This window comes from Gobio gobio (assembly GCF_949357685.1).
Source record: "Gobio gobio genome assembly, chromosome: 23".
Taxonomy (NCBI): domain Eukaryota; kingdom Metazoa; phylum Chordata; class Actinopteri; order Cypriniformes; family Gobionidae; genus Gobio; species Gobio gobio.
This window is the reverse complement of record NC_137119.1, coordinates 11,919,863-11,931,402: the sequence shown is the minus strand read 5'-3', so window position 1 is coordinate 11,931,402 and position 11,540 is coordinate 11,919,863. Positions and strand designations below refer to the sequence as shown.

General features: G+C 37.5%; 1 protein-coding gene across 1 annotated transcript in view; it reads left to right on the top strand.

The window, feature by feature from the left end:
• The first annotated feature begins 5,953 nt into the window (after positions 1 to 5,953).
• arhgap21a (Rho GTPase activating protein 21a) overlaps positions 5,954 to 11,540 on the top strand; it is a 136,351-nt gene continuing 130,764 nt past the window's right edge. Inside the window, exons 1-2 of the mRNA XM_079806793.1 lie at positions 5,954 to 6,209; positions 7,048 to 7,250. Of these exons, the coding sequence (XP_079662919.1) occupies positions 7,179 to 7,250 (72 nt within the window). The 5' untranslated portion in view covers positions 5,954 to 6,209; positions 7,048 to 7,178. The remainder of the gene's footprint in view (positions 6,210 to 7,047; positions 7,251 to 11,540) is intronic.

Below are 11,540 nucleotides of genomic sequence, written 5' to 3'. Positions count from 1 at the left end.
ATCGCTGGAGAGAGCAGAGAGTGACTAGCGCTCTGGAGCGAAGTTTGTCCGTTTAGGGCTACTGTAAAAACGTAACTGTAAGGGGACCTGTGGTGTATGTAGTAGGGATGCACCGAATATTCGGCCACCGAAAATTTTCGGCCGAAAATGCCCCAAAAATGCATTTTCGGTTTTCGGCCGAAAGACTTTTATCACCGAAACAACATGGCCGAAATGTTGTGATGACGCAAACAGAAACCGCGACCTGCACGTGCTTGTCTGATGCAACATGTCTGCGGTGTGGACGTATTTCAGTATATCTGAGAAACACCCACGTCTGCTCCACGCACAGGCACTGACAGCGAGAGCTCATGTTGAGAAGAGCTCATGATGAGAAGAGGACCAGACTTCACTGTGAAACCGAACGCAATCTTTAACAGTGGGCATGTTTTAAGCGCGGAACACACTTCAATCTGGCGGCAGCGCGCGCGCGTGAACGCGATCATCTGTGAGCGCGATCGATCATCTCTTCCTTAAGAATAAACATGAATGAACATCTAAGGTGTGTTGAGGATACATTACAACTTACTGTCATGTGTATATATGTGGTGTAATCGCTCAGTCAGTGTTTCAACGGCAGAAAGACCCTCAATAACTGCTGTAAACTAAACAGTCATGTAGCATCATTTACCTCAGGCAGTCATTCAGTGTCCACATCTGTTAGTTCACTAGAGAAATCAACTCTTTCACTAAATATATGACCTATATTAGCCGTTATATTCATTATATTCTATTTAACCTGTTAATGATGTCTTGATTATTTCATGTATGTTTAAATAAAATGACAGACACTGTGTATAAATGATTATATTTCAACAACGAATTGGATAAAAAACTATTTTATAATTAGATTTAGAAGTTATTGCAAAAACTGCCTTATGTGAAGTGTACATGTTTGTGTACTGTGTTATTTGAGTGTTGATTATTAGACCTAAAAATAAATAGCAACTGAATTTAGGCAAATAGTTTGGGCTCTGTTTTTAACCTTTAAAATTAAAGTAAGGGCTCCCTATATAGTTTAGAGCAATATATTCAATAAACTTTTAGTTATAATTTAATTCATTTAAGGACAAACTTTTTTTTTTCAGTAAACCAATAAAAATAAATAAAAAGCCATTTTGTAAAACTGCTGTACCGAACCGTTAGTTTTGTGTACCGCTACACCCCTATTCTACAGTTAACATATGGGCTATGGCAGTCTTTGCTTTGATACACTATTATGTTGATGGCCTACAGAGAAAATAGTTGTATCTTTAAGTTGCACTTGTTCTGAATGCACTTTCTTGTAGTCCTACAGAGAAAATTTTTAAATGCACTAGACCTAAATGCACTTTGTTTTTATGAGAGAACATTTAATTTAAAAACCTTTCTGTAGGCCTGTACATTATTATTTAATGTACAGATGAGTGGGGTCAAGTTAAACATTTTAGTTTGAATTTTATTTTATACTGTGCATTGTTGCAATGTGCTAAATAAATATTGGCATAATTTGTTATTGATTTATTCTTTGAAACTTGAATATTAATTTATGCAATTGCAATGCCTTGATTTTAGTAAAGTTAGTACACAGTCATAGCCATAAATGCTATGGTACTAATATTTGGCATAATTTATTTCTGTGTTTCGGTTTTCGGCTTTCGGCCTTGGTTTCCTCTTTTTCGGTTTTCGGTTTCGGCCAAGAATTTTCATTTCGGTGCATCCCTAGTATGTAGATAGCAATAGCTCATTCTAAGGTAATAAAAACATAATGGTACATTATGTAAGGTCTTTATACTCCACTGAAAACATAGCAATGTATATTTTATTGCATTTCTGTCAATAAATCCTCATAAATAGGGGAGAGCGGGGCACAAAGCAGGGTTAGTTGTAACACACATGGTTTAAAACTTTCCACACATGCCAGGATGACAAAACTTAGGCCCTGTCCACACGAATATAGGTATTTTCAAAATCGCATCTTTTTCTATGCGGTTTGGCCGTTCGTCCACACGCAAACGCAGTATCCGGACACTGAAATCAAACTGTTTTGAAAACTCCTGCCAAGGTGAAATTTTTTTTATTTTAGTTTCAGTGTTGTCGTGTGGACAGTGGAATCAGAGATTTTGGCTTGTTGCGTCAGAACCGGAACCGGCAATAACCTTTTTTCCAGGCTCCTGATTGGCCAACATGGCTTTACAGTTAGGGTTATATTGCCACCTGTTAGTCTGGCATGCTCTTGACAGCGCTTCATAGCGAGTTTTGCGTTTTCATGTGGACGCAATTTTTTTTTAAATGGAGGGAAAAACTCTCTATAAAAATAACTGTCGTCCGAATATGGCGCGGACATCTTGTGCAGATTTGGGACCGACTCTGCGCAGTAGTGACCTCGGGACCGGAGTCTGTGCAGTAGAGAGCAGGAAGTAGAGTCGCGATATCAAAAGCCCGCCCACACTCTCGCAGATGCAGAACAATTAATTATGTCGGTGTGAAATAAACAGTTATGGAAATGTATAAATTAAAGCTAAAGCTCCAATCTCCTCACGAAAATTCAGAATTTTTTTTTTTTGGTGCCTCAGTGATGACTTCACTCAGAGAAGCCGTCAATCTCAGCTGTCAATCATTACCTCACATCCCCCGTTTTTATAGCATCAAATAACTAACTAAAACTAAACTTATTTAAAAAACGAACACTTGAAATGAAATCATCGTGGTAAAAACTGCTTAAAATGACAGAAACTAACTTTCGGAAAAAAATATATGAAGTGTAATTTGATTGTTTGGTTTGTCTCACGTCCATTAAGGCCCGGGTATACTTCACTTACCGCGCCCGGACGCGTCACGCGCGCAGCCCTGTCCGCGCGTCTTTCAAAGTATACTACACAACGGATGCGCGCGGAGGATCGCGTTCGACACATGCGCAGTAAAAAAGTGTCTATGCTCCACCAGACATCGGAGGGCAGCACTGAGTCCTGTCATCAACGGGACATTCGCTGGGCATGATCGGAGAAGAACTGTAGTGCATCCACCATTGCTACATAGTTTGGAAGAAACACTGAAGAATCAAAAATTCTCTCTTTTTTTTCCCAAGCGTGTTGTTTTTAAACCGGTCTTTGCACACTCTTCTTCGACGGCTGAACACTGTGCTCAATACAGTGCGTATTGCCACCTAGTGGACTCTTCTGTACTGCTGGCGCATGCGCTGTTGCACGCGGACCGTCCGCGCGGTCTGAAAATTTGGGCTGCGTGCGGACGGGGTGTGCGGCCGGCCGCGAGCCCCCCGAGTGACGAAAATTACGTCATGCGGGCGGTGCACGAACGCGGACGGCCGAAGTATACCCGGGCCTTTAGACAGCATGGAGGGGCGGGGGTTATGAGCTATACTTGCACCAACCATCTGGGGGCGATTGAGGTGCATCGGTAATCAGTTTTTAACACGAGTGCTGCAGGTTTGCTAAAGGCGCAAAGCGTTTCTTTACAAAGTGACAGCGCCAACTATGGGCTTGCATTCATAATACAGCATACAATACAGCCACTTTTAATGCAGAGTTTTTAGTCATTTTCGTGGATCCGTGTGAACAGAGATTGTTTTGACAACGTTGTCATCTGTACATGAAACTTTATCATTTTACAATATTGTTGTCTCTGTTCTTTTATTTATTTTTGATGGCTTGGCTAGTTAACGTTTTTTTGTAGTAGGCTACTAGTATTTTGCCGGATATTATGGTTAGCATGGTAAACTGTTGTAAAGGCCTATCTCCAACTTCCTTCCAATATTCTACAGTGAAGAGATTTAATTGGTTTAAACGAATCAATAAAAGACCTGAATCAAAAGAATGACTCGTTTGCGAATCAGACATCACTACTAACTAACCAAGCTCAAACTGTTCATATTCAAATCGTTGATACATACATGCGCTGCGTTTTAAACGCTAGTCATTCTTCGCGTCCGTATCACGCAACTACTGGCTATCATGCATAGGCTAATACAGAGTTTTTAGTCATTTTCGTAGATCCACGTGAACGGGGATCGTTTTGACAACGTTGTCATCTGTACATGAAACTTTTCAAAAATGTAAAGGGAAAACTTTTCTGTTTTTACATCGTTGTCGTGTAAATGTACCCTTGATCATTTTGATAAATTTTACTCAATAAACCTGTGGAAACATCTGGCTTTAAATGTAAAACTAACATAAAGTAAGAGTTACTTCTGTTCTTAGTGAGCCATGTAACTAATCTAATTATTGCCGGTCAAGTGCTGGTCAAAGAAATGTATTATTAATTATTCACTCTATCAATATTAGTAGTAGCTAATAGTGATGTCGCTGTTGTTGTTTATCAACTAGGATATCTAACCAAATGCTAGTAAACCTTACATTGTCTTGGTCAATGGTGCAGCAGGCCTCCGAACAATAGGAGAAAAGCTGCTCTTTGAGATTCAGCAGCCTTTTATTTCAGAATGGGTCACAAGAGTTGTCCTATTGTTCCTGATGCATTGTGGTGGAAAGAAGCAAACAAAACACTGCCCTCCATTGCCTTTGTCCTAAAGCTCCACGCTGCATCCATGCTCTGTCACGATAACAGAGTTTGAGAAAGGAAATGTTCTTTTAACCAAGAAAGATGCTGTTGGAATGTTAGACATGTTGTTAGAATTGTAAGCTGCCATTTTTTTTTTATAGATAAGCTACATGACCAGCTGGTTATCCCAAATGTGTACAATTTATTTTGGAAGGTAGCCTAGTGTGAAGGTAGTGGAAGTTACATATGATGTCAATTTTCAGGCGTATTCACTTGTGAAAACATTCTAGCAAGTGATACTAGAGAACTGGATTTGTTTAATCATGATTACATAAAATACTGAGAACTAGTGTTTGGACTTAACTCTTGGAAGAGGATCTGATCATTTTAATTAAACCCAACAGGGAAAAAGCGAAGGAATTACTTTCTGGAAATGTCATTTAATTCCAGAAAGAGCTTTCAAGAGAACAAAATGTTTACAGCATGATATTGATAATATCTCTAAAACATTTACTGTTGGCAGTAGAACATAACAAAAATCGCAAATCAGTCTTTAAAAAACAGGTTTCTGAGCCACTAGTGAATTATACAAGCACTCACAATCCGCATTAATAGTGACTGTAAGTAATTGAGCAGAGAATACATACGCATGTGCCTCTTATGTAAGAACAAATCCGGTTGGTTGCAGTCGACAAGCGTATTTGAATATCGCATGCTATTGGGCAACAGGCCGGCGGGCAGTCGGAGGGGGCGGGGTGTCGGAGTAACTGAACGCCAGTCAATGTAGCAAATGTATTTGGCTTTGGAAAGTCCGAGTCTTTAAGCGAATCGGTTCGTTCGAACAATTCGTGTCAATGGGGGAATTCAAAGGAACAGATTCACCAAATCATTTGAATCAACACTCAGAAGTGGTGACAGAAGAGGTCTCCGCGAGATATTTTACGTTTCGCTTTGAACTAAACATAGTTCAAGTTATATTTATCTGCTATATTGCTTAGGCTGTGCTGTGTTGTTTAGGCTATGTCATCCCCTGGCAAACATGTACTACGGAAATCATACGTATTTACATTACATTCATTTTTAGTGTCCTATTATCATATTATGAATCATATATTATGACAGTGGAACCTTTCAAAACGGCTCTGTTCTTTTTGAATTATTTTTGATGGTGTGGCTAAGTTACCGTTTTGTTGTAGAAGGCTACTATAGTAACTAGTATTGTGGCGGATACTAGTTACCATAGTAAACTGTTGTAAAGGGCCACCTATCTTCAACTTCCTTCCAGGAGAGATTTATGCTTTAAAATAGATTCAAACGAATCAATAAAAAGAACCGATTCAAAAGAACGACTCGCTCGCGAATCGGGCATCACTAGTAACTGTCGCGCCACCAACTGGAAGAAACCGAGATCAAACTGTTCGCGTTCAAACCGTTGATACATACGTGCGCCGCGTTTTAAACGCTAGTCGTTTTTCGCGTCCGTATCAGCGAGATTCTGTGATTTCTGTGTGGTTTCTTTCATTATGAAGCTGCTTATTTGGCTGTGGATTCGTGCAAATAATCTCTTGTCGATAGATTGAAAATCGTTTTCAGCGCATCGGATATTTGGATATTATTCGCGTGTTTGGCAGAGAAACGATGCATTATGATTCATGGTCATCTAATAACTGGAACAGGTAGGTGTCTTACTGACCCCCTCTCTCTTACTATTGTTGGGTGCTGTTGCCATGTAAGAAATACAGGAATAAAGTGAAGATGAGGATTAGATGAGCGGAGGACATTCAGATCGAATTGATGGCTTTATGAGTGTTTGCATGTACAGAATGATAGTACACACACGCCTGTTATCAAACACCCTGCATGTTTTCAAACGGCAGATTTTCAGCTCATGACAGCACATGGTGTTAAATCGGGACTAACCAGTGCCCACTCTACTCAATACTCATTTAGTCTCAAATAGCTACCACAGATCGCTCCATAGAAACACATGGTGTGCAGAGGACTCGCTCGGATGGTAGTTAGGGCAGTATGTCAGATGACAAGCTTTCGCTGGTAAACTGTAGTATTCAAAGCAGGTCAAATCATAATACTGCTTTATTATCTCAATAATATAGTCTGACAATGTCAGAACGTCGCGTATGTTTATTAACAAAAGAAGTTTTGTTTTCTACCCTGCTTTGTTTTACCATACTCTATAGTTTACAATAATCTGTACGTTTTCTGTTGAACTATTCTACTTAATAGGCTAGTCAACATTTGACACACTATATTTCATAATATTTTATCTATTGGTAAACATAATTGGTTAAGTGGTGCTACTCTGTTTACTCTACAATATTCATATTTTGACTTAAACTTTACAGTTCCATAGTAATGGGCATATTAGGGAGGCCTGTTGGTTGCTGTTGATTGGGATAGACCTATTTGACAGGGGACAATTTAACACTCATCTTAGTCATCACACTGTATTTGTCCTACATTATGTCCTCTCAAGTAACTTTTCTTTGGCTGCAGGACCTCACATTGGACGGGCATGAAGAGATCGGACGGTGTGGATTAGATTATTGGGAATATAGCACTTTTATTTGTCTCATCTCAATGTTGGGCTCCAGAGGACCTCTGCCTTTGTGCTCTGAAATGAAATAATGGCGACACGTCGGGCTGCGTCAACGCACCACGATGAGAAGAAAAATCCAACAGCGTCGTCAGTTTGTGAGGTAAATAATTTAAATTGTTTTAAGGGAAGCACAATAAAAAAGACAGTAAGGCCTACACCTTCTGCAGCTCAAGATGGGACAAGTGCTTCAGTCAGACACACTTGCAGTTCTGGCGGGACGTGCGTAAACTGAACTGGATGATGTGCACAATTGTATTTAATTTGTTTATTTTATTGGTTTGCCATATATATATATGGTAATAAACCTTTGGTTTGTCATGCAGTTCAATGTATAAATACATTTATGAAGAAAATTAATATGGCAAACACCTACAGGCCAGTAATATTATTAAATATTATATTTATATTATGTGTTTTTTTTCAGAAACATCTAATATTATCAATTTTTATAGCATACAACATTATATATTGGGATTATACACTATCGGTCAAAGGTTTTTGGACAGTAATATTTTTTATTGTTTTTGAAGTCTCTTCTGCTCACCAAGGCTGCATTTATTTGATTAAAAATACAGTAAAAACAGTTATATTGTGAAATATTATTAAAATGTAAAATAACTGTTTTCTATTTGAATATATTTTAAAATGTAATTTATTCCTGTGATGCAAAGCTGAATTTTCAGCATCATTACTCCAGTCTTCAGTGTCACATGATCCTTCAGAAATCATTCTAATATGATGATTTGCTGCTCAAGAAACATTTATGATTATTATCAATGTTGAAAACAGTTGTGTAAAAACTTTGATGAATAGAAAGTTCAAAAGAACAGTATTTATCTGAAATAGAAAGCTTTTGTAACATTGTACTACCGTTCAAAAGTTTTGGGTTGGTAAGAATTATTATAATTTTTTGGGGGGGAAAGAACTTAAGAAGAAATGAATAAATTTATTCAGCAAGGATGCATTAAATTGATCAAAAGTGACAGTATAGACATTTATAAAATTGCAAAAGCTTTATATTTCAGATAAATGCTGTTCTTTTGAACTTTCTATTCATCAAATAATCCTGAAAGAAAATTGTACACAACTCTTTTCAAAATTGATAATAATAATAAATGTTTCTTGAGCAGAAAATCAGCAAATTAGAATGATTTCAGAAGGATCATGTGACACTGAGACTGGAGTAGTGATGCTGAAAATTCAGCTTTGCCAACACAGACATAAATTGCATTATAAAATATATTAAAATAGAAAACAGTCATTTAAATTGTACTAATATTTAACAATATTACTGTTTCTGTTGTATTTTGGATCAAATAAATGAAGCCTTGGTGAGCCGAAGAGACTTCTTTTAAAAACATAAAAAAATCTTTAAAAATCCGGTAGTGTATAAAAAAAATTGTATACATGGTGATCTCATAACATAGTATCTTCCTAGAAACAGCCGCTGACTGTTTATATTGAGACCGCAATCATTAAATGAAGTAGCCTATTTATTTTATTTGGCAAGCATGCTGCCTGACCCTTACTTATCTAATCATAGTAATGTTGTAAGGCTGCTGCTAATGCATAATGTCACTCTTCAGAATACTAGAGCAATGTAGGATTTTGCGTGTCCACTCTGACATGCATTCAGACTCTCGCTGATGATGTAACACCGCATGTCAGAAGAACATAACACAGCTCTGCGAACGAATGCTTGGATTAACCTAACAGTAATGGCAATACCAGTGTGTGTGTGTGCGTAATCTCTTTACGGAGTAGGCTCAGGGTCTGAGGGTACAGAAGGTCGGTGGGCACAGTAGTTTTCAAACATGTCGACAGATCACTCAGTATGTGTCAAGAGGGATTCAGTATTTACATTCTGTGTGTGTTTGTTTCTTAAATGCTGCCAGTTCTTGAAAGAAATGGTTTGTTTTGAAGGAACGGGAGCATTGCTTTGAAGGATCAGTGCTTTTCTTTTTTTTGAAGTGATTATTTTGAAGAAATGTTGCTTGTTTGGAAGGAACGTGCATTACTTTAAAATAACAGTGCTTGTTATATTTTGTGTGCATTCAGCTGTTTGATGAAAACATCATTGATTTTGTCTGAAGTTCTGAACTGAAGTGTTTACCATAAGGTTGTTTGAAAAATATCATCTGAAACATCTTAACAACATCAAGGGGCCGTTCACACAGAACACGTTTTTGCATTCTACTGCGCTGGATTTCTATTGTTTTTGTATGTAAACATGCAACGATATTGTTTTTTTGATGGCCGATATCGATGCCGATATCTTAGAGAGCAGGGTGACCAATGGCCGATATAAAGCCGATATATATATTATAAATTATTTCTATTTATTTTAATTCATATTTAATACATTAGAAATATGAAGAAAACAATCTTTAAAATATATACAAAATAATGAATTTAGCATACCCTGCATTTTTAATACCTTGCATTTTTAATTTTTTTATTTAAATGCAAAAAAAAAAAACATACTATGTGACATGAGTGTACTTTGTTCACAAGCACTTTCTTCTGAATCACTAATTACAATGGTTTGGCACAGTTTTTGGGATCTGCACCTCACTGCTACCTAGTTATAAAGTTAAAGAGTAACTGAAGTTCTCAGCAGGTGTGTGAAATGTCCCCAGCAGACTCATAAAAAGTGCCTTCTTAAGCAGCTGTGCTTCAGTAAGCATCATTGCACTAACAGCAGTATATAGTTGGACGTTACTTTTTAAACAGTGTGATTTACTTTTGTATTTCAATGCAATAATATTTGTTATATTTAGGTGACATACGTATGGAAGCAAATTAGAGACATAATTATTTGAAATTTAACAGCCACTGAATACTTAGTTTTGAAATATTTTAGTTTTAAAAACTTTTATCTGAACTTCTTTTGCTCTGAATTCACCCCTTTGAAATTATTTTACTTTGGAAACCATTCGAATTTACCTCTCAACCTGAATTTCGATTAATATTTCTCAATGCTCACAAATTCAGATACAAAAAAAAAAAAAATCAACTTGCAGAATTTCAGATAAAATAGATTCAGGTTGATTAAATTTGATTGCTCAAATTCAGATCTCAAATTTCAAGTTCATATTTTTCAAAGAAAACTTCAGTTTAATTCGACTGCTCAAATTCAGATCGAAAAATTCAAGTTAAATATTCAGACGGTAACATCCGGGCTACCCAGGATAGGAAAAACAGTTGAGCGCCTATCAGAGCACGACGACATGTCTGTCGTGATGACTCGTGATCCAATCATCCAAGAAGTCGGTCGGCACGGAGGGTATTAAGATGTCTTCCAGGGGAAATGAAGTAAGTTTGCTGTTTATGTACAATCAGACTCGGGGCTCGACAGAAGTATGTTGTTGCTAATTATGTTTGGAACACATAGCTATGGTTTGTGTGAATCGTCTCTCTTTGTAGACAGTCAGCTAGGTAACACGTTATAAGCTAACGTTACTGAGAATGAGCGCTCAATGCGTGCTCCAATAACACACACACACACACTCTGGACGCTCGTAGTGTTTTCAGCGTTTCACTGTATGAGGACATGATGTAGGCTACATGTGAACTTCATGACAGAGCTGCTATGAGAGTCAGTTCACGAGAATCTCACCAATTCTTTTGATAAAACTATCGTCATTCATTTGTATCATATACACACAGAACTAGTGTCTTTACGACAACCTGTCAAAATAAAAGTTCGGTATCGTGAGGAAATTATAACAGAAATATATTGGATTACACAGTAGAGAAGAGTATAGTCTACTTCAAGTAACTTTAGGCATAATAATACAGTAGTTTATTAAAACACAGAAACTCAAATGTCTATAACCCACCGAAATAAAGGTCCGTCCAGAGAGTGTGTGTGTGTGTGTGTGTGTGTGTTATTGGAGCACGCATTGAGCGCTCATTCTCAGTAACGTTAGCTTATAACGTGTTACCTAGCTGACTGTCTACAAAGAGAGACGATTCACACAAACCATAGCTATGTGTTCCAAACATAATTAGCAACAACATACTTCTGTCGAGCCCTGAGTCTGATTGTACATAAACAGCAAACTTACTTCATTTCCCCTGGAAGACATCTTAATACCCTCCGTGCCGATCGACTTCTTGGATGATTGGATCACGAGTCATCACGACAGACAGGTCGTCGTGCTCTGATAGGCGCTCAACTGTTTTTCCTATCCTGGGTAGCCCGGATGTTACCGTCTGAATATTTAACTTGAATTTTTCGATCTGAATTTGAGCAGTCGAATTAAACTGAAGTTTTCTTTGAAAAATATGAACTTGAAATTTGAGATCTGAATTTGAGCAATCAAATTTAATCAACCTGAATCTATTTTATCTGAAATTCTGCAAGTTGATTTTTTTTTTGTATCTG